This window comes from Dama dama, chromosome 5, assembly GCF_033118175.1.
Source record: "Dama dama isolate Ldn47 chromosome 5, ASM3311817v1, whole genome shotgun sequence".
NCBI classification, from domain to species: domain Eukaryota; kingdom Metazoa; phylum Chordata; class Mammalia; order Artiodactyla; family Cervidae; genus Dama; species Dama dama.
Window position 1 is genome coordinate 76,860,016 of NC_083685.1, and position 27,459 is coordinate 76,887,474.

The window sequence follows — 27,459 nt, forward strand, 5'->3', positions numbered from 1 at the left end:
TCTGGGAGAAAAGTGAAAGTGAAGTTAAGAAGCTTGTTTAGAGAACCAGATGGCTCTTAACTTAGGAAAGTAGGCTACATTGCCAGCAAGTGCATAGATAAGTTCCATCTTCTACCCTATCTCTTCTTTGGTTCCTGCCAGTCACTCTTGGCCACACTCTTGCCCTGATCCTTAACACATACTAAGGCTGTGTGTGGCCTCCCTTGTAGGCAGAAGACTTGTGGCTGTGGAAGAATGGCCTCTTCCAGGAGTTTTTCTGAGGAGCAATTCCAGGAGGCTTGCGTGGAACTTCAGAATCCCGGGCTGTTAGGCTGGAATTGGCAGATGGAATCCAGGGGCCTTACCATCTACCGGAAGCTGAACAGGGTAGGGTTTCACCTGCTGGAGGCCACTGGTGCGGGGGCAGCACATAGGGGACACTGGGAAGCTTCAGCCTGTCCAGACCCCAGAGGTCTTCTGGAGCCAGGAGGGATAAGCACTGGGGTGGTGCCTCCAGCTGACTTTGCTGCTTTTGGGTCCTAGTGGGTGGAGAGGCCAACTGAATTTATTCTCATATCAGGCCTGCCTGACAGGGAAAGTGGTTTGTAAGAGGTTAATGGTAGACTTAACATGTGGGTGAGCCTGGTTCTCAGCCCCATGCACTGTAAAAGATTTGGAGCCCCTCTCCTTGGCTGATGCCCGTGGTGTTTGTGTGGCAAGGAGTGTCTTAGGTTTGAATACAGGTAGAGAAGAGGCTGGACTTTTCAGAGCATGGGTGTGCAGGACGATGTGTGTAAAGAAACCCAATGACCTTCTAACTAGCTTTTTGGCCTTCCCCTACTCTATCCCTTCCATCCTACATAGTAGAGCTCAGTCAAGCACCTGAGAGAGAGGCTGTGATCTATCGATGCCCTTCCTGTGGCACTGTTGATTATAGAATTATTCATACTAATAGTGACTATAATAGCTAATGCATTGTATGCTTTCTTAGGCTCCAGGCATTGTTTAAATGATTTGCAGACATGAACTTATTCAATCCTCAAATCAATCCTAATATATGGTACTAGGATTGTCACCTTTCTACTTATATGGAAATGAATATGTGAAACAGTTAAATTGATTTCTCAAGACTGACTTGGCTGTCTACCTCCAGACTTGTGCCATGCATGTGCTCTTTCACTGACTGAAAGAGGGCAATTGCTGTCAGGAGGGCTATGCATGTGGCACTAGGTGGTATATCTCCCACGACTAATCCACCTCCCTCTGCCCTCTAGTCAACACCGACCATTCCCCCCACCTCCTCCAGAAGGCTTTTTGCTCCTCTGTTTTTGTGACTTTCACCCCCTGAACTGAGACAGAGTGCCTGGCTTTGTACTGTATATTGTTTCCATTGTGTATTGATATGTAGCAAGGCCCGCCTCTCTCTTAGGGGGAGGATGGGTATTCAGAATGTTTCCTATCCTTATCAACTATAATATAAGTCTTTTTTCCACCTGTTCTGGGCATGAGAGCAGTCATGGTTCATTGACGTAAGTTACAAGTCTCTCCAGAGAACTTCCAGATGTTGGAGGCCATGTGGTCCTACGGTGTGCCCTTGAGCTTCAGCAGCTAGGTTGGAGGGCCACTCTCCCTTGCCACCATGATTTCCATTTGTGTTAAATATCAAGAGGCCCTGTTGTATCAGGTGCAAGCCTACAACATTTCCTACAGCCTTAGTCCACATCCTGTATTATATGCTGCCTGACCCATTCTGCTAGAGCCTCATTTTCTTTCCAAGTTGACTTCTATCCTTTGCTTTCCTCCTGGAAGAGAATTCCCTCTAATCTCCAGTTAGCAAATCTTGCCTTCTCAATACCACTCCAAATCAAAAGTGAATTCAGCTTGTCCCATACTCTCTCCAGGCCTGCACTTATCTCTTCTAAAGGCCTTTGCCCTTTTCTATCTTCGGGGTCTGTGTGGTTTCACCTACTGTGTATGTTGTTAACATTAAGTCATTTTTGCACAGCCATGCACTTCCCTGCTTGGAGTCATTTTACCTATGCATATAGGTATGTCTTTTGGTCTCCAGGCCCTTGGCTGGAGGGCAAACAGAAGAGCCTGGCCCCTCTGGCAATCTTTACCTTGATTAACATACCAGACTATTATCTATAAAATTTCAAATCAAGTTTTTGCCATCTTTACAAATTCCTCCAAATAGCATACACAGAGTGGACTTGTTTAAGGTTTACTAATACTGGGGGAGAAGCAGAGGATCTCAATGATCCACCCAACTTTTTAAAAATTTATTTATTTTTTTATTGACGGATAATTGCTTTACAGAATTTTGTTATTTTCTGTCAAACCTCAACATGAATCAGCCATAGGTATACATATATATTCCCTCTCTTATGAAACTCTCTTCCATCTCCCTCCCCATCCCACCCTTCTGGGTTGATACAGAGCACCTGTTTGTTTCCTGAGCCATACAGCAAATTCCCATTGGCTATCTATTTTATATATGGCAATGTAAGTTTCCATGTTACTTTCCATACATCTCACCGTCTCCTCCCCTCTCCCCAGGTCCATAAGTCTATTCTCTATGTCTGTTTCTCCATTGTTGCCCTGTGAATAAATTCTTTGGTACCATTATTCTAGATTCCATATACATGCATTAGAATATGGTATTTATCTTTCTCTTTCTGACTCACTTCACTCTGTATTATAGGTTCTAGGCTCATCCATCTCATTAGAACTGACTCAAATGTGCTCCTTTTTATGGCCGAGTAATATTCCACTGTGTATATGTACCACACCTTCTTTATCCGTTCATCTATCAATGGACATCTAGGTTGCTACCATGTTCTAGCTACTGTAAATAGTGCTGCAATGAACAATGGGATACACGTTTCTCTTTCAGTTTTGGTTTTCTCAGGATTTATGCCTAGGAGTGGGATTGCTGGGTCATATTGTGTCTTTATTCCTGGTTTCTTAAAGAATCTCCATACTGTCTTCCATAGTGGCTGTATCAATTTACATTCCCACCAACAGTGCAAGAGTGTTCCCTTTTCTCCACACCCTCTCCAGCATTTGTTGTTTGTACTTTTTGATGATGGCCATTCTGACCGGTGTGAGGTGATATCTCATTGTAGTTTTGATTTGCATTTCTCTAATAATGAGTGATGCTGAGCATCTTTTCATGCGTTTGTTAACCACCTGTGTGGCTTCTTTGGAGAAATGTCTGTTTAGGTCTTTTTCCCACTTTTTCACTGGGTTGTTTGTTTTTCTGGTATTGAGTTGTATGAACTGCTTGTATATTTTGGAAATTAATCCTTTGTCTGTTGTTTCATTTGCTATTATTTTCTTCCATTCTGAGGTTTGTCTTTTCACCTTGCTTATAGTCTCCTTTGCTGTGAAAAAGCTTTTAAATTTATAATCAGGTCCCACTTGTTTACTTTTGTTTTTATTTCCATTACTCTAGGAGGTGGGTCATAGAGGATCTTGCTTTGATTTATATCATCGAGAGTCCTGCCTATATTTTCCTCTAAGAGTTTTATAGTTTCTGGTCTTACATTTAGATCTTTAATCCATTTTGAGTTTATCTTTGTGTATGGTGTTAGGAAGTGTTCTTTTCACTCTTTTATGTGTAGCTGTCCAGTTTTCCCAGCACCATTTATTGAAGAGGTTATCTTTGCCCCGTTGTATATTCTTGCCTCCTTTGTCAAATATAAGGTACCCATAGGTGCATGGGTTTATCTCTAGGTTCTCTATCTTGTTCCATTGTACTGTATTTCTGTTTTTGTGCCAGTACCATGCTGTCTTGATGACTGTAGCTTTGTAGAATAATCTGAAGTCAGGAAGGCTGATTCCTCCAGCTCCATTTTTTCTCAAGACTGCCTTGGCTATTCGGGGTCTTTTGTGTTTCCATATGAATTGTGAAATTTCTTTGTTCTAGTTCTGTGAAAAATGCCTTTGGTAATTTGATAGGGATCACATTAAAAACACAATAACTCAAAACCTATGGGATGCAGCAAAAGCAGTCCTAAGAGGGAAAGTTATAGCAATATAATTCTATGTCAAGAAATAAGAAAAACATCAAATAGACAAGCTAAATTTACACCTAAAACAACTGGAAGAAGAACAAACAAACAAAAAAAACCCCAAAATTAGTAAAAGGAAAGAAATCATAGGGATCCAAGCAGAAATAAATGAGAAAGAAATAAGAGAAACAATAGTAAAGATTAATAAAACTAAAAGCTGGTTCTTTGAGAAGATAAACCAAATTGACAAAACTTTAGCCAGACTCATCAAGAAAAAAGACAGAAGAATAAAATCAACAAAATTAGAAATGAAAAAGGAGAGGTTACAGCAGACAGTGCAAAAATACAAAGGATTTTAAGAGACTATTGTGAACAACTATGTGGCAATAAAATGGATAACATGGAAGCAATGGACAGATTCTTAGAAAAGGTCAATCTTCCAAGACTGAACCAGGAAGAAATAGCAATTATGAACAACCCAATTACAAGCACTGAAATTGAAATGGTGATAAAAAATCTCCCAAAAAACAAAAGCCCAGGACCAGATGGCTTCACAGGAGAATTCTATCAAACATTTAGAGAAGAGCTAATGCCTATCCTTCTAAAACTCTTTCAAAAAATTGCAGAGGAAGGAACACTTCCAAATTCATTATATGAGGTCACTATCACTCTGATACCAAAACCAGACAAAGACAACATAAAAAACTGAGAACTACAAGCCAATATCACTGATGAACGTAGATGCAAAAATCCTCTACAAAATTTTAGTAAACAGAATTCAGCAACACATAAAAAATTCATACACCATGATCAAATTGGGTTTATCCCAGGGATGCAAGGATTCTTCAATATATGCAAATCAATCAATGTGATACACCATATTAACAAATTGAAAGATAAAAACCATATGATCATCTCAATAGGTGCAAAAAAAGCCTTTGACAAAATTCAGCACTCATTTATGTTTAAAATTCTTCAAAAAATGGGCATACAAGGAACCTACCTCAACACAGTAAAGGCCATATATGTTAAGCCTACAGCAAGCATTATTCTCAATGATGAAAAACTGAAAGCATTCCCCCTAAGATCAGGAACAAGACAGGCATGTTCACTTTTGCCACTATTATTCAGCATACTTCTGGAAATCCTAGCTAAAGCAAGCAAAGGAGAAAAATAAATAAAAGGAATCCAAATTGGAAAAAAAGAAGTAAAGCTCTCAATGCTTGCATATGACATGATACTGCATGTAGAAAACCCTAAAGATAGTATCAGAAAATTACTACAGCTAATCAGTGAATTTAGCAAAATTTCAGGATACAAAATCAATACACAGAAATCACTTGCATTTCCATATACTAACAATGAAAAACATAAAGAAATAAAGGAATCAATTCAATTCACCATTGCAACAAAAAGAATTAAATATCTAGGAATAAACTCACCTAAGGAGACAGAAGAACTATACACAGAAAACGATAAGACACTGATGAAAGAAATCAAAGATGATATAAAGAGATGGAGAGATATTCCACGTTCTTGGGTAGGAAGAATCAATATTGTGAAAATGACTATACCACCTGACTTTTGAAAATCTACATTAAGACCTTTACTTCAGACCATCAATAGCCACATCAGTCATCTTATTTCTTAATAATCATCAAAAGATTTCATTTCTTCCTTCTCTAATTGCTTTAGGTGTAGAGTTAGGTTATTCATTTGTCTTTTTTCTTGTTTCTTGATGTAAGCCTGTAATGCTATGAACCTTCCCCAATCCCAGGGTTAGCAGAAGGAAAGAAATCTTAAAAATCAGGGCAGAAATAAATGCAATAGAAACTAAAGAGACCATAGCAAAAATCAACAAAGCTAAAAGCTGGTTTTTTGAAAAAATAAACAAAATTGACAAACCATTAGCAAGACTCATTAAGAAACAAAGAGAGAAGAACCAAATTAACAATATTAGAAATGAAAATGGAGAGATCACAACAGACAACACTGAAATACAAAGGATCATAAGAGACTACTACCAGCAGCTCTATGCCAATAAAATGGACAACTTGGATGAAATGGACAAATTCTTAGAAAAGTATAACTTTCCAAAACTGAACCAGGAAGAAATAGAAGATCTTAACAGACCCATCACAAGCAAGGAAATCGAAACTGTCATCAAAAATCTTCCAGCAAACAAAAGCCCAGGACCAGATGGCTTCACAGCTGAATCCTACCAAAAATTTAGAGAAGAGCTAACACCTATCTTACTCAAACTCTTCCAGAAAATTGCAGATGAAGGTAAGCTTCCAAACTCATTCTATGAGGCCACCATCACCCTAATTCCAAAACCAGACAAAGATGCCACAAAAAAAGAAAACTACAGGCCAATATCACTGATGAACATAGATGCAAAAATCCTTAACAAAATTCTAGCAAACAGAATCCAACAACATATTAAAAAAATCATACACCACGACCAAGTGGGCTTTATCCCAGGAATGCAAGGATTCTTTAATATCCACAAATCAATCAATGTAATACACCACATTAACAAATTGAAAGATAAAAACCATATGATTATCTCAATAGATGCAGAGAAAACCTTTGACAAAATTCAACACTCATTTATGATTAAAACTTTCCAAAAAGCAGGAATAGAAGGAACATACCTCAACATAATAAAAATAAAATAAAATAAATAAAAATAAAAATAAAATAAATAAAAATTAAAAAAATAAAATATATGACAAACCCACAGCAAGCATCACCCTCAATGGTGAAAAATTGAAAGCATTTCCCCTGAAATCAGGAACAAGACAAGGGTGCCCACTCTCACCACTACTATTCAACATAGTGTTGGAAGTTTTGGCTACAGCAATCAGAGCAGAAAAAGAAGTAAAAGGAATCCAGATAGGAAAAGAAGAAGTGAAACTCTCACTGTTTGCAGATGACATGATCCTCTACATAGAAAACCCTAAAGACTCTACCAGAAAATTACTAGAGCTAATCAATGAATATAGTAAAGTTGCAGGATATAAAATTAACACACAGAAATCCCTTGCATTCCTATATACTAACAATGAAAAAACAGAAAGAGAAATTAAGGAAACAATACCATTCACCATTGCAACAAAAAGAATAAAATACTTAGGAGTATATCTACCTAAAGAAACAAAAGACCTATACATAGAAAACTATAAAACACTGATGAAAGAAATCAAAGAGGACACAAACAGATGGAGAAACATACCGTGTTCATGGATTGGAAGAATCAATATTGTCAAAATGGCTATTCTACCCAAAGCAATCTATAGATTCAATGCAATCCCTATCAAGCTACCAACGGTATTTTTCACAGAACTAGACCAAAGAATTTCACAATTTGTATGGAAATACAAAAAACCTCGAATAACCAAAGTAATCTTGAGAAAGAAGAATGGAACTGGAGGAATCAACCTGCCTGACTTCAGGCTCTACTACAAAGCCACAGTCACCAAGACAGTATGGTACTGGCACAAAGACAGAAATATAGATCAAAGGAACAGAATAGAAAGCCCAGAGATAAATCCACGAACCTATGGACACCTTATCTTTGACAAAGGAGGCAAGGATATACAATGGAAGAAAGACAACCTCTTTAACAAGTGGTGCTGGGAAAACTGGTCAACCACTTGTAAAAGAATGAAACTAGAACACTTTCTAACACCATACACAAAAATAAACTCAAAATGGATTAAAGATCTACATGTAAGACCAGAAACTATAAAACTCCTAGAGGAGAACATAGGCAAAACACTCTCCGACATAAATCACAGCAAGATCCTCTATGACCCACCTCCCAGAATATTGGAAATAAAAGCAAAACTAAACAAATGGGACCTAATGAAACTTAAAAGCTTTTGCACTACAAAGGAAACTATAAGTAAGGTGAAAAGACAGCCCTCAGATTGGGAGAAAATAATAGCAAATGAAGAAACAGACAAAGGGTTAATCTCAAAAATATACAAGCAACTCCTGCAGCTCAATTCCAGAAAAATAAATGACCCAATCAAAAAATGGGCCAAAGAACTAAACAGACATTTCTCCAAAGAAGACATACAGATGGCTAACAAACACATGAAAAGATGCTCAACATCACTCATTATTAGAGAAATGCAAATCAAAACCACAATGAGGTGCCATTACACACCAGTCAGGATGGCTGCTATCCAAAAGTCTACAAGCAATAAATGCTGGAGAGGGTGTGGAGAAAAGGGAACCCTCTTACACTGTTGGTGGGAATGCAAACTAGTACAGCCGCTATGGAAAACAGTGTGGAGATTTCTTAAAAAACTGGAAATAGAACTGCCATATGACCCAGCAATCCCACTTCTGGTCATACACACCAAGGAAACCAGATTTGAAAGAGACACATGCACCCCAATGTTCATCGCAGCACTGTTTATAATAGCCAGGACATGGAAGCAACCTAGATGCCCATCAGCAGATGAATGGATAAGGAAGCTGTGGTACATATACACCATGGAATATTACTCAGCCATTAAAAAGAATTCATTTGAATCAGTCCTAATGAGATGGATGAAACTGGAGCCCCTTATACAGAGTGAAGTAAGCCAGAAAGATAAAGAACATTACAGCATACTAACACATATATATGGAATTTAGAAAGATGGCAACGATAACCCTATATGCAAAACCGAAAAAGAGACACAGAAATACAGAACAGACTTTTGAACTCTGTGGGAGAAGGTGAGGGTGGGATATTTCAAAAGAACAGCATGTATACTATCTATGGTGAAACAGATCACCAGCCCAGGTGGGATGCATGAGACAAGTGCTCGGGCCTGGTGCACTGGGAAGACCCAGAGGAATCGGGTGGAGAGGGAGGTGGGAGGGGGGATCGGGATGGGGAATACGTGTAAATCTATGGCTGATTCATATCAATGTATGACAAAACCCACTGAAATGTTGTGAAGTAATTAGCCTCCAACTAATAAAAAAAAAAAAAAAGATTTCCACCCTGCTGTAATGAGTCCCTTGATTTTAACTGTCTCTCCCCATTTTTGTTAATGTAAGACCTATAAGGGGAAGCTGAGACAGGTAATCAAATAAAGATTGTTGGATTGCTGGAGTTTGCTGCAGTAGGTTACCCTTGTCATCAAAGTTCTTGCCAAATGTTTGCTGAGTAAGGCGGATGTTCAGTGGATGAATGTCCTGATCATGATAATGGCAGTTCATCATGGCTTACATACAAATCATACCAGCTGCTTCATCAAGGATTTATTATTTGGAATTTGTAGATTGAGAAGAATCAGAGAGTCCCCCTTCTCAGACTTTTCAGCAGCCTTTATCCAGTAGAACCAAGCTTGGTACTCCCTAGAGAATAATCTGCTATGAGTTTGGATCATATATAGCTATGTACAATTAGTTAAGAAGCCACAATGAGACGTGATCATGATCTAAATGATACTGTAAGAAAGCTACTTTTACATGAATTAAAAAGACTAAAATAAGAGTAGAGGCATTTGAAAGAGCTTGGAATGTAACAAAAAGTATGTATATTTTAAACTAAAACAGATTGTGGTTTTAGTAGATACAAATAATACTGAATTTTATTCTTGGACAAATTGCTACTTTGATAGACAATATTTTGATAATATTTTTCTTTTCTCTTTCTATTGAATCAGAGAATTTTAGACTTAGAAAATCTTAGAAACCATTCTGTCCAACACCATCACATTTTCTTTTCACTTTTCTTTTACTTTCTTTTCTTTTTTCAGCTTCCCTCTTCTCACCTTTCCTTTTTTTCCTCCTCATGTTGTAATGGTAATAACTTATCTTTACATGGTACTTTAATATGCAAAATCTTATTGCATATACGTTTTCACTTATCCCTCTTCAGAATTCTAGAAGATAGACAGATATAGACTTCTTTTCCTACTTTACAGATGGTATTAGACCAACAACGAGGGTTGTTAAGTGAGCCCTATAAGACCTCATAACTAGTAACCAGACATGAACCAGTCTACTTTGATAAGCTCAGTACCACAATATAAAGCTTGCTTCAATTTAGAAGTATCTTCTCTTTCCCCAAACTAAGCAAAACTAATGCAAAGCCGCTACGTGCTATTCCAAGTGGTATTGTGGGAAGAACATGGGTTAGAGTCAGATAGTCATTTCTGCTCCACCACGCTCGCACGCTCTCGTTAATTTACTCAGGATGTGGTGGTGTTTTACTTGCTAAGTCATGTCTGACTCTTGCGACCCCATGGACTGTAGCCTGCCAGGATTCTCTGTCCATGGGATGTTCCAGGCAAGAATACTGGAGTGGGTTGTCATTTACTCAGGAGATACTCATCAAATGCCTCCTATGTAGTTGCCCTGGCAGGCACTGCCTCAGAGCAGGAAGTCAGAGCCGCTGCTTCAATGAATGAACGATACACCATATTCGATGATGAGAATAAACTAATAGTAAAGAGAGACTCAATTTCTAGATAGGTTGATAAGAAGTCTGGGGTCCCCGAGGAGGAGAGAGGGATCTGGGGCTCTCAAAGAGGAGATAGGGGTCTGGAATTCTCAAGGAGGAGAAAAGGGCAAACTTTTTTTTTCTTCTTCTTCTTCTACATTCCTTAGTCTTAGTCAGGTAAAACATTTTTTTTCTTTAAGCCCAGAGGCGATGATTACACAACAAAACAACTCAGCTTAACTTTGTACTAAAGATTATATAACAACAATGTATCCTGTTTGTGGACAGTTTCTCCTTCTTGAAAACCTTATGACTAATCCTGTTATCTTAAAATTTATATTATGGGAGTGAGTCTGGTAGTTCAGTCACTCAATCGTGTCTGACTCTTTGTGACCCCATGGACTGCAGTACACCAGGACATTCTGTCTGTTACCAACTCCCAGAGTTTACTCAAACTCATGTCCATTGAGTCAGTGATGCCATCCAACCATCTCATCCTCTGTCATCCCCTTCTCCTCCTGCCTTCAGTCTTTCCCAGCATCAGGCTCTTTTCCACTGAGTCAGTTCATCACATCAGGTGGCCAAAGTATTGGAGTTTCAACTTCAACATCAGGTCTTCCAATGAATATTCAGGACTGATTTGCTTAAGGATGGACTGGTTGGATCTCCTTGCAGTCCAAGAGTTTCTCAAGAGTCTTCTCTAACACCACAGTTCAAAAGCATCAATTCTTCGGCACTCCCAAGTCTCACATCCATACATGAATATTGGAAAAACCATAGCCTTGACTAGAAGGACTTTTGTTGCAAAATAATGTCTCTGCTTTTCAATATGCTGTCTAGGTTGGTCATAACTTTCCTTTCAAGGAGCAAGCATCTTTTAATTTGATGGCTGCAGTCACCATCTGCAGTGATTTTGAAGCAGAAAAAAATAAAAGTCTGCACTGTTTCCACTGTTTCCCCATATACATGACATGAAGTGATGGACTGGATGTCATAATCTTAGTTTTCTGAATGTTAAGTTTTAAGCCAACTTTTTCACTCTCCTCTTCCATTTTCATCAAGAGGCTTTTTAGTTCTTCTTCACTTTCTGCCATAAGGGTGGTGTCATCTGCATATCTGAGGTTAGTGATATTTCTCCCAGCAATCTTGATTCCATCTTGTGCTTCCTCCAGCCCAGCATTTCTCATGATGTACTCTGCATGTAAGTTAAATAAGCAGGGTGACAGTATACAGCCTTGACATACTCCTTTTCCTATTTAGAATCAGTCTGTTGTTCCATGTCCAGTTCTAACTATTGCTTCCTGACCTGCATACAGATTTCTCAAGTGGCAGGTCGGGTGGTCTGGTATTCCCATCTCTTTCAGAATTTTCCACAGTTTGTTATGATCCACACAGTCAAAGGCTTTGGCATAGTCAATAAAGCAGAAATAGATGTTTTCCTGGAAATCTTTTGCTTTTTGATGATCCAAAAGATGTTGGCAATTTGAACTCTGGTTCCTCTGCCTTTTCTAAAACCAGCTTGAACATCTGGAAGTTCACGGTTCACGTATTGCTGACCTCTGGCTTGGAGAATTTTGAGCATTACTTTACTAGCATGTGAGATGAGTGCAATTGTGTGGTAGTTTGAGCATTCTTTGGCATTGCCTTTCTTTGGGATTGGAATGAAAAGTGATCTTTCCAGTCCTCTGGCCACTGTTGAGTTTTCCAAATTTTCTGACATATTGAGTGCAGCACTTTCTCAGCATCATCTTTGAGGATTTGAAATAGCTCAACTGTAATTCCATCACTTCCACTAGCTTTGTTTGTAGTGATGCTTCCTAAGGCCCACTTGAGTTCACATTCCAGGATGTCTGGCTCTAGGTGAGTGTGAGTGATCACACCATTGTGGTTGTCTGGGTTATGAAGATCTTTTTTGAATAGTTCTTCTGTGTATTCTTGCCACCTCTTCTTAATAACTTCTGCTTCTGTTAGGTCTATACCATTTCTGTCCTTTATTGAGCCCATCTTTGCATGAAATGTTCCCTTGGTATCTCTAATTTTCTTGGAGAGATCTTTAGTCTTTCCCATTCTATTGTTTTCCTCTATTTCTTTGGACTGATCACTAAGGAAGGCTTTCTTATCTCTCCTTGATGTTCTTTGCAACTCTGCATTCAAATGGGTATATCTTTCCTTTTCTCCTTTGCTTTTCACTTCTCTTCTTTTCACAGATATTTGTAAGGCCTCCTCAGACAGCTATTTTGCTTTTTTGCATTTCTTTTTCTTGGGGATGGTCTTGATCCCTGTCTCCTGTACAGTGTCACAAACCTCCGTCCATAGTTCATCAGGCACTCTGTCTATCAGATCTAGTCCCTTGAATCTATTTCTCACGTTCACTGTATAATTTTAAGGGATCTGATTTAGGTCATACCTGAATGGCCTCGTGGTTTTCCCCACTTTCTTCAATTTAAGTCTGAATTTTGCAATAAAGGAGTTCATGATCTTAGCCACAGTAAGCTCCTCATCTTGTTTTTGCTGACTGTATAGAGCTTCTCCATCTTTGGTTGCAAAGAATATAATCAATCTGATTTTGGTGTTGACCATGTGGTGATGTCCATGTGGAAAGTTATCATTTGTGTTGTTGGAAGAGGATGTTTGCTATGACCAGTGCATTCTCTTGGCAAAACTCTACTAGCCATTGCCCTGCTTCACTCTGTACTCCAAGGCCACATTTGCCTGTTACTGCAGGTGTTTCTTGATTTCCTAAATTTGCATTCCAGTCCCCTATAATAAAAAGGACATCTTTTTTGGGTGTTAGTTCTAAAACTCTTGTAGGTCTTCATGGAACCTTCAACTTCAGCTTCTTCAGCAATACTGGTTGGGGCATAGACTTGGGTTACTGTGATATTGAATGGTTTGCCTTGGAAATGAACAGAGATCATTCTGTCGTTTCTGAGATTGCATCCAAGTACTGCATTTTGGACTCTTTTGTTGACTATGGTGGCTGCTCCATTTCTTCTAGGGATTCCTGCCTGCAGTAGTAGATATAATGGTCATCTGAGTTAAATTCACCCACTCCAGTCCATTTTAGTTCGCTGATTCCTAGAATGTCGACATTCACTCTTGCCATCTCCTGTTTGGCCACTTCCAATTTGCTTTGATTCATGGACCTAACGTTCCAGGTTCCTACGCAATATTGCTCTTTATAGCATTGGTCCTTGCTTCTATCACCAGTCCCATCCACAACTGGGTATTGTTTCTGCTTTGGCTCCCTCTCTTCATTGTTTCTGGAGTTATTTCTCTACTGATCTCTAGTAGCATATTGGGTACCTACTGACCTGGGGAGTTCCTCTTTCAGTATCCTATCATTTTGCCTTCTCATATTGTTCATGGGGTTCTCAAGGCAAGAATACTGAAATGGTTTGCCATTCTCTTCTCCAGTGGACCACATTCTGTCAGACCTCTCCACCATGACCTGATCATCTTGGATGGCCCCACATGGCATGGCTTAGTTTCATTGAATTAGACAAGACTGTGGTCCTGTGATTAGATTGGCTAGTTTTCTGTGATTATGGTTTTAGGGTTTCTGCCCTCTGATGCCCTCTCACAACACCTACTGTCTTACTTGGGTTTCTCTTACCTTGGACGTAGGGTATCTCTTCATGGCTGCTCCAGGAAAGCGCAGCCGCTGCTCCTTACCTGGGATGAGGGGTATCTCCTCATGGCCGCCCCTCCTGACCTTGAATGTGGAGTAGCTCCTCTCGGCCCTCCTGCACCCGCGCAGCAGAGAACTATTCAAAACCCTAAAGGATGATTCTATCAAGGTGCTGCATTCAATGTGTCAGCAAATCTGGAAGACCTAACAGTGGCTACAGGACTGGAAAAGGTCAATCCTCATCCCAGTTCCCAAGAAAGGTAGTACTAAAGAATGTGCTAACAATCAGACAATTGCACTCACTTCCCATCTTGTGTGGATCACAACAAACTGGAAAATTCTTAAAGAGATGGGAATGCCAGACCACCTTACTTGCTTCCTGTGAAACCTGTATGCAGGTTAAGAAGCAAAAGTTAGAACCAGACAAGAAACAATGGACTGGTTCCAAATTGGGAAAGGAGAATGTCAAGGCTGTATATTGTCATCCTGTTTATTTAACTTCAATGCAGAGTACATCATGCACAATGTTGGGTTGTATGAAGCACAAGCTGGAATCAAGATTGCCAGGAGAAGTATCAACAGTCTCAGATATGCAGATGACTCCACCCTTATGGTAGAAATGGAAGGGGAACTAAAGAGCCTCTTGATGAAGGTGAAAGAGGAGAGTGAAAAAACTGGCTTAAAAGTCAACATTCTAAAAATGAAGATCATGGTATCCAGTCCCACCACTTCATGGTAAATAGATGGGGAAGCAATGGAAACCGTGATAGATTTTATTTTCTTTGGCTCCAAAATCACTGTACATGGTGACTACAGCCATGAAATTAAAAGACGCTTGCTCCTTGGAACGCAAACCTAGACAGCATATTAAAAAGCAGAGACACTACTTTTCAAACAAAGGTCCATACAGTTAAAGCTATGGTTTTTCCAGTAGTCATGTACAGATGTGAGAGTTTGACCATAAAGAAGGCTGAGCACCAAAGAATTGATGCTTTTGAACTGTGGTGTTGGAGAAGACTCTTGAGAGTCCCTTGGACTGCAAGGAGATCAAACTAGTCAGTTTTAAAGGAAATCAGTCCTGAATATTTATTGGAAAGACTGATACTGACTCTGAAGCTCTAATACTTTGGCCACCTGATGCAAAGAGCCAACTCATTAGAAAACACCCTGATACTGGGAAGCATTGAAGGCAGGAGGAGAAGGGGAAGACAGAGGATGAGATGATTGGTTGGCATCATCAACTCAATGGACATGAGTTTGAGCATGCTCCAAGAGATGGTGAAGGACAGGGAAACCTGGTATGCTATAGTTCATAGGGTCACAAGGAGTTGGACATGACTGAGCAACTGAACAACAACAACTTATGTTGAGACTCCTGGTCCAGGGATCAGATTTGAGGACAACTGATGTATGAGGGGCCTCTTGCATGGTGCTCAAGAGGGTTCTGAGTTTGGAAGCAGGAGTTGATAAACAGTGGGGACTCAAAGATAAAAGTGAAAGTAAAAGAGTATCTGAGACAAGGGCAACATCCACTTTAAGACTCACTCTCTCTGATTTTTAAAATAGTCGCCAGTTGGTAGTGCATGAGGTTCCCTGAACAATGTTGAGAAATTCTCCTGGCAGAGCAGGGCCATGGGTCACTTACAAAAGCTTTCCCAGGGATCTTCAGTCAGGTCTCCCTGGAGCTTTAGGTTGGTTCCCGTGCCCGTAGAAATGGTGACATGACAGCAGATCATGTGAAACCAGCGTACAGATCATGTGCAGCAAGCACGTCATTGATTTAGGCCAGGGAAATGTTGGTATAAAAAGATCTGGGGAATTTCCTGGTGATCCAGGGGATAGGACTCCGTGCTTTCATTGCTGGGGTCACAGATTTGATCTCTGATAGCGGAACTGAGATCCCACAAGACCTTCAGTGCAGCAAAATACAAAAGTCTGGCTGATGGTTTGACTTCTTATGTTTTTTTAGATGTCTTTCATTGTGAAGTAAAGCTGCTTTTAGCCTTTCATAGATCTTCTAATCAGTAAGTTTAGTGAGGAGCACATCACACTTTCTCAGGGACTGTTCTTTCCTTTGTTGTTAACCTATTAAACTATTAGGAGCCTGGCCTCTCTGGGAAAACTCTGTGGTTCGCCAGGCTGGGCTGAGAGGAAGTTTGGCCTTTCAGAGGGAAGCAAATATGTAATTGCCATTTACCCCCATGAAAGAGAAACTTCCACTCTCATTCTCCAGGTAGAATCATAATCTGATAGCGTCATTGTTTTCTTTACTTCTGGATAATGGGACTATTCTTCTCCCTTCCCCCACCCTTCTATGTACCAGCGTGATTCACGGAACAATTTTTTGCACGCAGGACACTTATGGAGCCTATTTACTCATGGGTAGGGTCACCAGGTTTAAAACTGAAAATCATATGCAGCCTCCTCCTCCTTCCTGCTACTGATTGAGGCCACCCCCCTCTGCGTGTCTCTTTCTGTCCTATTCCACCATCCCTGAAGACACAACTGGGTAGACATGTCAGAGCCTCAGTTCTCCTTCAGCTGGGAGGTGTGGTAGGAGGCAGTATGAAGATGCGGGTCCTAAGATGTGGCTTTGAGGAAATGAAGTGAGAGAGCTGAGAGGATTCTGCACATTTGTCTGCAGGTATAACTTTGTGCTGTCACTCTGCCTTTCCTTACATCCTTGCATCAGATCACACCAGGTGGCTATTAACCAACCAGAGCTTTTATTATCACTGGGCCTTGGGACACCTTGACGGTTAAGGTGACTTGTTGGAAGGAGCTAGACATTCTGGATCTTTAGATGTGTTATTACACCAATACCTGGGCTAATCAGGGCTTGAACTGGGGCAATGTCACATAGAAAATGGTTCTTGTTTGGTCTTCCAACCTGCCTTTAACATCAAAATCATCACCTATGAGCAGAAGGAGAATTCTATCAGGCTCTCCAGTGGGGGTACTTTGTTACTTCACAAGCTCACCACTCCCGACACTATTTTGGCAAACTATTTTGCTCTCCATGGAAACCATGCAGATGAATATATTTTTGTAAGAAAGGAAGAATCATGTGAATATAGAACTTTGAATTTTAGCCTGGGACCTTTAATGTGTTGTTAAGATATAAAAAAGCTAAGAAATATAATACAACTTCCTTATCTTGGCGTTTAGTGTAGGAAATACATCTTTCCGTGTCTGCCTTTGGGTTGTCTGAATATACTCTAGTGAGAGAAAAACTCCAGAATATTGGTTCATAATCTATCCAACCAGTCTTTCAGGACCTATTGTATGCCAGTATTTTGCTGAGCTCCAGTAATGCCTGATGAACAAGACAAAGTCCATGCCTTCTAGAAACTGTAAGGCTAAAACAGGCACATTTTATGCTATGTAGATCTGAGTTCCTGACCTAAATTATTTTTTTCTCCCTGACAAACTTCTTTTAGCATTTCTTTCAGAGCAGGTGATCTGCTGCTTGCTCAGTTTTTATTTGTTTGAAAAGTTTTTTTTATTTTTTCTTCAGTTATGAAGAACACTTTTATTGGATATAAAACCCTAGGTCGGTGACTTATTTCTTTCAAAATGCTATATATTTCATTCCATTCTCTTTTTGTCAGGTTTCTGATGGGATGTCTGCTATAATTTCCATCTATATTCCTCAATTGATAAAGTGCTCCCCATCCTCCCTTCCATGGCTTCTTTCAAGATTTTATTTTTCTCTTTGAATATGATATATTTAATATTTTTGGTATTTATCTTGTATAGTTTGCTAAAGATTGACATATTTACTTGAAGGGCAGCCTGAACTTAAATAATAAGCTTCCATGTGATTCAAAATAAAATATAATATATTTGGGACTTATGACACAGATTCCTCTCCTGTATGTGGAATTGCAACATGACTCTAGTAATTCAGAGCTTTCCTGGGTTGTTGTTTTAGAATGGATGGTGGCAATCATCTAAAGCCAAGATTGTCATTTTTTTTTCCCTGTAAGAGCCAAATAGAAAATATTTTAGGCTTTACAGGCTAAAAGGCAAAATGATGGTTATTTTGTACAGACTTTTATAACTATTTAAAATGTAAAATCTATTCTTAGATTGTAAACTGTTCAATAATAGCTAACATGGCAGATTCAGCAACCCCCAGTTTAAAGTGTAGTTTTGTTGCCAAATTGCTCTGTCAGTTAAGGATTTATGAACCTAAAACCCTAGCTGAGTCTATAAAGTGGAAAGAAATCCTTCCCTGCCAAATTTGTACAGGGATCCAATTGGAAGATACATTTTGAAGTACCTAATAAATTAAAAGGTGTTTGGCTGTGAGCTATAGCTAGAGTGATCTGTGTCCCAACATATCTACCATAGGCTTAGCTTACCCTTTTCCTGTTGAAAAATATAATAACACCCCTGTCATTTGAAAGAGTTATGGTTGAAATGATAAATTATAAGGTACCCTGGCTGTGGCTGAGTGCACTCCAACTGCTTATTGTTTACCTAATAATATGTTGGAAGAGGTCAGTGACTCTGAAGGCAGGATAATACACTTTGATCTCTGCCATCACATCGCTGGCTATAAGTCCAGGTTCTGCTGCAACTAATGAACTTCAAGTCAGGTTCCTTAGTTGTGTGACATTGGGAAAGTTTCATAATATAATTAAAAACCTTACAGACTTATTAAGTCCTATAAATTCTTTTTCATTTAAAGTGCACAATTCAATGATTTTTAGTAAATTTGTGATGTTATGCAACATTCACTGGAGTTTAAGTTTGGAACTTTTGTGTAACCTCCAAAGACATGTCTTGCTCATTTACAGTCCCTTGCTGTTCCCATTTCCAATTCCAGACAAACACCAAGCTGCTTCTTATCTCTACAGAACTAACTTTTCCAAGAATTTCTCAGAACTTCTTTAAACCTCTTTCTTGTTGTCTATAAATGAGTTTACTAATGGTCTATACCTCATGTTTTCATTGTATACATTGAGTGAGGGGACCCCTGTAAAGCACTCAGCCCAGGGCCTGGTGTTCAACAAGGATGCAGTAAACATTAACTATCAGTGTTATTTTACCTAGTTCTCTGCAAGTCCTTCAGGATTAAATTTGCCATGTGTTTTTGGAGAGATATCAAATATTGAATCAGATTTAGTCAGCTGTCTTTCTTCTTAACTGTCATGGTACATACTTCCCAGTGGCAGCTGCAGCTTTGACACCTGCCATTAGGAGTGATTTTCCTTAATGAAAAATGTCTATTTTTCATACCTTCTGCATATATATTGCATGCATGCAATAGAAGGTTGGTGTTGTATAACTGCCACAGTGGTAGATTTGAGAGGCTTCCTGGCCCATGAAGAATGGAAATGAGCTCTTCTAGGAGAGGCAAAGGAAATTCAGTGCACACTCAAGTGCATACTGACAGGATTAGAGAGATGTGTATCAAGGCTGTCTAGTAGTTAGTTATGTAAATACAGATAAACACCATAACTGAAAAGAATGAGTGATACCTTTCTCTAGGTCAGGCTGCAGGGTATAGGAATGGTGGGGATTACTCCTCTGTAGAAATTGCTCCTGTGCAGGAATTGCAAATGTCAAATGCAAGCTTTATGACATTTGGACATTTCTCATATACAAACACATTACCTGTTACATAATTTATTCTGCTGAGGATAAATAAATGTACTATAGCCAGTAGTGTTTCTTTAAGTATTTTAATAGAGTATTTATATTTAAAGTATTTAACAGTATACTTTAAAGTCAAAAAAAAAAAAAAAAAAAAAACCTTTCACTTAGTAAGAGGACTTTCATTCAAAACGATTATTTGCCAAGGGTTGGGGATTATCATAGTAGGGAGAAAGCTTTGACCATAAACTTCAGAGTGTCCCAGGAGTGAGGCAGAAAGGTCTTTTTTAAGTCAGCAAGGCTGAAGCCACATGTGCGGGAGTGAAATGAAGGTGATCTGACTGGAGAATGTAACAGAGAATTTTTTACCCTGGAGCCAATCTGTTCTCAATGGTGGCTGGATTTGATGCTGCTCAGGCTGAGGCTGGGCCAAGTTTAGGGGCCTGGAGGGAGGACAGACACTTTAGTTCGGCTAACAAGCATTTTGCTACTATTGGTCAGTAGAGTAAGCAGTTTAGCTGATCATTAATGGGACATAGAAAGGGAATTTAGAGGCATTGCGTCTGGCTTTGTGACAAGTGAACAAGGGGTTTGTATACGACTCTCATCCAAAGCCTGGGGGAAAGGTGGTTTGTTAGTGGTAAGCTGTTTTCTGGAACACAAAGAGTGAGTGAGTTTCTTTACTGTTTTCCAGGATCACAGAACTGAAGTAAAATTCATCACTGGTAAGGTTCACTTGCAATAATTAGAATTGCTTATTCCATGGTGGCTCAGAGGTTAAAGTGTCTGCCTACAATGTGGGAGACCTGGGTTCTATCCCTGGGTCAGGAAGATTCCCTTGGAGAAGGAAATGGCAACCCACTCCAGTATTCTTGCCTGGAGAATCCCATGGACGGAGGAGCCTGGTAGGCTACAGTCCACGGGGTCGCAAAGAGTTGGGCACGACTGAACGACTTCACTTTCACTTTTACTCATTGCTGCAAGTAATATAAAACTGAATTAAAAATGACAATCAAAGAGAGGTTTGTTTTTCTAGCTAACAAGTAGTTTAGAGGTTAGCAGTTGCTGATTTGGATCAGCTTATCAATGTGGCTGGCAAAACTCTTTGAATCTTTTCAGTCCACATCCTCTCGTCTCTTGTCACAAAATAGCTTCTGCAGATGTAAATATCATGTGTATATTCAAAACAGAAAGGAAGTGCCATATAGCCGCTTCTACCTGCATAGGAGACCAGAAAATTTACTAACTATGCATATGACCATAGGGTTTCTCTCTGCAAGAAAGATAGTATGTGTTCTAACAATTTTATTTCTTCTACTAATTGTGTTATACACTTTATAGTCACTGATTCTCTACCATTGAAAAATTCTCCAGATATATGAAGTGTAGCAAATGAAATATCCTATAAATGGAGCATAGAAAAGCATGCAATGTGTTTTACTTTAAGAAAAAATGAGCTATTCTTAGAACTGGTTTTCTGGAGGAGCTTTAGGAAAAGCCAAGAACATCTTGAGTAAACTTGTTTGAAGTCATTGAAGTGCTAATGTGGTTGACAAGTACAGCAACAAGTTTGAAAGAGTTTATATAATTTGCAAGAGACTTACGCATCAATACTAAAAACATTGCCCAAATAAACTGATTTATTCTCTTTTCTTTTGTACAAACAATGGTACCCAATCTTGATGAGATGCTCCTTTGATACTGGTGACTATATAGAGAAAGCAACTATCTTAAAGATTTATGAAATGTATAAAGACACTTCAAATATTAATGTCCTTTACTCTAAAATTTAGCTCTAATAAAACTTACTGCTTTCAAAATGAAAAAATGATGAATTATGGACCAGGCTTATATGGACTAATTATTTCACAATATTCACATTTGTAAAATTGTTTGGAAACAATTTTTCAAATAACTTATGAAGATAAATTGGGCATGATCTTTCCATAGCTTTAAAATTGTATTCTTTAAAATAAGAACAGTCAGTCAGTTCAGTCACTCAGTCGTGTCCAACTCTTTGTGACCCTATGGACAGCAGCATGCCAAGCTTCCCTGTCCGTCACCAACTCCTGGAGCTTGCTCAAATTCATGTCCATTGAGTCTGTGATGCTGTCCAACCGTCTCAGCCTCTGTTGTCCCCTTCTCCTCCTGCCTTTAATCTTTCCCAGAATCAAGGTCTATTCTAATGAGTCAGTTCTTCTTGTCAGGTGGCCAAAGTATTGGAGTTTCAACTTTAGCATCAGTCCCTCCAATGAATATTCAGGGCTGATTTCCTTTAGGATTAACTAGTTTGATCTTGTTGCAATCCAAGGGATTCTGAAGAGTCTTCTCCAATACCAGAGTTCAAAAGCATCAAATCTTTGGCACTCAGCCTTCTCTATAGTCCAGTTCTCACACCCATACATGACTACTGGAAAAACCATAACTTGTCTATACCAACCTTTGTCAACAAAGTAATGTCTCTGCTTTTTAATATGCTGTTCAGTTTGGTCATAGCTTTTCTTCAAGGGAGCAAGAGTCTTTAATTTCATGGGGGCTGCAGTGATTTTGGGGGCTAAGAAAAGTCTGTCACTGTTTCCATTTTTTCCCCACCTATTTGCCATGAAGTGATGGGACCAGATGCCATGATCTTAGTTGATGACTGAGTGACTTTCACTTTCAAAATAAGAACACCACCCATTTATACCATGTTACTTTCATTTTGTAACATATGTTACAAAGAATTATTTATTTACTTAAAAGAAATATGTCTCATTCCAAAAAAGCATAATACACATTCTTTTCAAGTGCACAGGGAACATCCTCTACAACTGACCACATACTAGAGCACAAAACAAGCCTCAACAAACTTAAGAGTTATAGAAATTATTTCAAGCATCTTTTCTGACCATAATGGCATGAAACTAGAAATCAATCCCAGAAAAATGAAAAAAAGAAGAAACAATTACATGGAGACTAAACAGCATGCTACTAAAAAGTGTTCAAATGATAAAATCAGAGAAGAAACTAAAAAATACTTCAAGGAAATTGACAACGAACACAGAACTATACAAACATTGTGGAATGTGGCAAAAATAGTTCTCAGAGAAAAGTTCATAGTGATACAGGCCTTCTTTAAAAAATAAGAAGTCTCAAGTGAATAAGCAAACTCACCACCTAAAATAATAAGAAAAAGAAGAACAAACAAAACTTCAAGGAAGCTTAAGGAAGGAGTTAATAAAGTTCAGAGAGGAAATCAATAGAGATAAAAATAATGGAAATGGAAAAATCAATACAACCAAGACCTGGTTCTTTGAAAGGGTAAATGAATTTGATAAAACTCTGGCCAGGCTTAGCAAGAAGAAAAGCGAGAAGACCAAATAAACAAAATAAAAAGTGAAAGAGGAAAAACAACTGATACTGAAGATATATATATATATATATAAAACTATGAACAATTATATGCCAACAGATTTGACAAATTAGAAGAAATGGACAACTTTCTAGAATCATACAGCTCATCAAAACTGAATCAAGTAGAAACAGATTGCTTGAACATACCAATCACTAGAAGTGAAATCGAATCTTTAATTAAAAAAAAAAAATCTGTACAAATAAAAGTCCAAGACCAGATGGCTTCACAGGCAAATTCTCCCAAACACACAAAGAAGAAATTAGACTGATCATTCTGATACTCATCCTAAAGTTTGAAGAGAAAGGAACATGCCCAAAGACATTCTATGGGACCACCATCATCCTGCTACTAAAATAATTTTAATAGATGCAAAACAAATATTTGATAAAATTTCACATCAATCCATGATAAAACTCTTATGAAAGTGAGTATAGAGGGAACATGTCTCAATATAATTGAAACTATTTATGATAAATCCACAGCCAACATAAAAATCAATGGTGAAAAGTTGAAAACCTTCCTAATAAAATAGGGAACAAAACAAGGATGCCTACTCTCACCATTTCTCTTCAACATAGTATTGAAGACATGTGTCTTAGCCATAGCAATCAGACAAGAAAAATGAATAAAATATATTCAGAATGGTAGGGGAAAGGTAAAATTGTCATTATACGCATGTTACATAATACTCCATATACAAGACACCGAAGACTTCACACCAAAATCTTAAAACTTACAAATGAATTCAGCAAAGTAGCAGGATACAAGATTAACATATGGAAATCAATTGCATTTCTTTATACTAACAGTCGTATATCAGAAAGGGGATTTAAAATTTAAAAAAAGCTTTTAATAATGAACCAAAAAAGTAAAATACCTAGGAAAAAACATGACCAAGGAGTTGAAACACTTACATGCTGATAAATATAAAACATTAATAAAGGAAATTAAATAAAATTAAAAAATATAGAAAGGCATCCTATGCTCTTAGATTGGAAGAATTTTGTTAAAATGGCCATACTACCCAAAGCAATATGCAGATTTAATGCAATGTCCATCAACATATTCATGATAGTTTTCCCAGAATTATAACAAATCTTTCTAAAATTCATATGGAAACATAAAAGACAAAGAATTGCCAAAACAATCCTGAGGACAAAGAACAAAGCAGGTAGCATAACCTTCAGAAAATACTACTTAGCTACAGTAATTAAATCAGCATGGTACTGGCACAAAGACAGACATTCAGGTCAATGGAATAGAATAGACAGCTCAGCAATAAACTCACATACCTATGGACAATTAATCTTTGATATAGGAAACAAGAATATTCAATGGGAAAAATGCAGTCTTTATAACAAGCGGTGTTAGGAATGTTGGACAGCCACTTGTAAATCAATGAAGTTAGAACATATCCTCACACTATACACAAAAGTAAACTCAAAATACCTTAATATTTAAATATAAGACAAGACACCATAAAATTCCTAGAAGAAGCAAAACATTCTCTGATTTAAAGTGTACAGTGTTTTCTTAGTTCAGTTTTCCAAGGCAATGGAAATAAAAGCAAAAATAAACAAATGGAATCTAATGAAACTTACAGGATTTTTCACAGCAAAGGAAACAAAACAGAAAAATGAACTATGGACTTGGACAAGATATTTGCACTTGATACCGCTGACAGGGCTTAATGTCCAAAAGATACAAACATGCCCTGTAATTCAATAACAAAAGCCAAACAACCCAACCAAAAAATGAGCATATCTAAACAGACATTCCTCCAAAGAAGATATATACAGATGGCCAATGGGAACATGAAAAGGTGCTCATCATCATGAATTATTAGAGAAATGAAAATCCAAACAACACTGGTACCACCTCACATCAGTCATAATGGACATCATTAAAAATCTACAAATAATAAATCCTGGAGAGAGTGTGGAGAAGAAGGAACGTCTTAACACTGTTGGTGGCAATGTAATTTGATTCAGTCATGGAAGAAATTATGGAGGTCATCAAAAAGCTAAAAATAGATTTGCCATATGATCCAGAAATCCCACTCCTGGGCATATAATCAGTAAAACTATAATTCAAAAAGATAAATGTACCCATATGTTCATAACAACACTATTTACAATAGTCAAGACATGAAAACAATGTAAATATCCACCAACAGATGAAAGGATAAAGAAGATGTGGTGTGTGTGTATATATATATATCACTGAGCCATTATAAAGAATGACATAATGCCATTTGCAGCAACATGAATGGAGCTAGAGAATATCATACTAAGTGAAGTTTAAGTCAGAAAGAGAAAGACAAATACCATATGTTATCACTTATACACGGAATCTAAAGTATGACACAAACGAGCATGTTTATGAAACAAAAACAGACTAACAGGTATAGAGAACAGACCTGTGGTTGCCTGGGGGAGATGGCGAGGGGGTGTGAAGGATTGGGAGCTTGGGGCTCGCAGATGCAAACTTTTACATATAAGATGGGTAAACAACAAAATCCTACTGTATAGCCCAGGAACTATATTCAATATCCTGTGATGAATTAAACCATAATGGAAAAGACTATGGAAAAGAAGATATGTATATCTATAACTGAGTCACTTTACTAAAGAGCAAAATGTATACAACATTGTAAATCAACTGTACTTCAATAAAAAGTTTTAAAAAGAGAAGAAATATATCATGTACTGCAATTAGGTTATTTGTAGATTTTAGCGTTACATGCCAATTACATTTTCTTCACATTTTATAATTTTTCTTAATGAATATGAATTATTTTTATAGTTATAAAAATTCACTTTATTTTTTCAAAGACAAAATGAAGTTGTGAATATGTTTGCTGAGGGCCTCTTTCAGAGGAAACAATTCTTTGATGCAAGAATTTGGATGAGGTTGCTAAACACCTAAAAAGAACATTTTGTTGATGGACAAGGAAAGCTGTCATCCCACAATTTGTCCTCTGGTGTTCTGGCATTTCTCAGTCCTGCTATGAAGGGAGTGTTTAAAGAAAGTTGTCATAATAGTTCATTCTTGGGTATTCAAGTAAATCACATTGTTTTATTTTTCTCTTCTTTGAGGGCTTTCTTTTTTCTTTTCTGTAATATTACAGGACTGAAGTTGCTAAGGGCTAAAATTATTAATACATTCAGGAGGGATGGGAACAAGTTCCAGGAAGCAGTTTGTCTTCATTCATCCAGATAACCAAAGCTAATCCATGTGAAGTTGGGGAAATCATAATCTCTAAACATAGCTATCCTTTTTGCTCACTGCGTATAGAAAATGGGGCTGCAGTATTCCTGAACAGAAGTTTTCTTCCCAAGCTAACTAAAACATGTGTGGGTGTAGATGTGTGCTGGGTATAAAGCATCATCCTCTTCCCATCTGTGAACCTGATGGGAGGAGACAGGAGAAGGAGGACTTTTCTCTTGAGTCCTGTCCTTCCTGTGGGGCATCCGCGGCACAGCACGCATGGGGGCCAGACCTACCAGCTTCTCATTTGCTGGTTGGAAACAGTTGGTATAATGCCACATACTCTTAGAGCTGAAGCATCCTTATAAATTCAGTTTCAATTTTACTTCCCATTTTCTGCCAGGTACTTTCACAGATATCTGAGATTCCTAAACTGACAATTATTGTCATGCCACCTAAGTCAGGAGACCCTTAAAGCCTCAGGATCTCTATTTCCACGTTTACACCTTGACTTCACATAAGTTCTTGAAAGTGTTTAAGAACGTGGGTTCATTCACGTTTGGTTAGCCGATAGGACTCCGTTAGCACCTGGAAGTATAGGTACATGTAAAAGGTTCGTTTTTGTTTGTTTTGTTTGTTTGCTTTTGTACTGGAATTAGTCATTAGTTTAATCTTAAGAAAGAACCCTTTGGCAAGAGGGTCAGGAATTGTACAATAAACCTTTTGGCAGTGGGGTTAGGAATTAGTTGCCGTTGTACAGAGAGTGAAGTGTATCCACTCCAGCCTACATCTTCACAGAATATGGGTTAACATGAAAACAGGAAAATCTCTCGTACTTAGAAATCTAGAAATGATCTTCTTTTTCTGAATAAAAAGGACCAGTATGGTTTGAAGCTGGTGCTTTTTCCCCCATTTCATTCTTCTTCTTCTTCTTCTTTTTTTTTTTAACATTTTTCATTGGAGGATAATTGCTTTACAATGTGTTGTTGGTTTCTGCAACACAACAGCATGAATCAGCTTTAACTATACATATATCCCCTCTCTCTTGTACCTCTCCTCCATCCCTCCCCCATTTCATCCCACCCTTCTAGGTTGTCACAGAGCACTAGGCTGAGCTCCCTGTGTTATATAACAGCTTCTACTAGCTTTCTATTTCATATATGTTAATGGA

General features: G+C 38.3%; 1 protein-coding gene across 1 annotated transcript in view; it reads left to right on the forward strand.

The window, feature by feature from the left end:
• Positions 1–234: 234 nt before the first annotated feature.
• The window catches only part of LOC133055568 (phosphatidylcholine transfer protein-like), a 35,949-nt gene continuing 8,724 nt past the window's right edge, over positions 235–27,459 (forward strand). The window contains exon 1 of the mRNA XM_061140725.1: positions 235–366. Within this exon, the coding sequence (XP_060996708.1) occupies positions 235–366 (132 nt within the window). The remainder of the gene's footprint in view (positions 367–27,459) is intronic.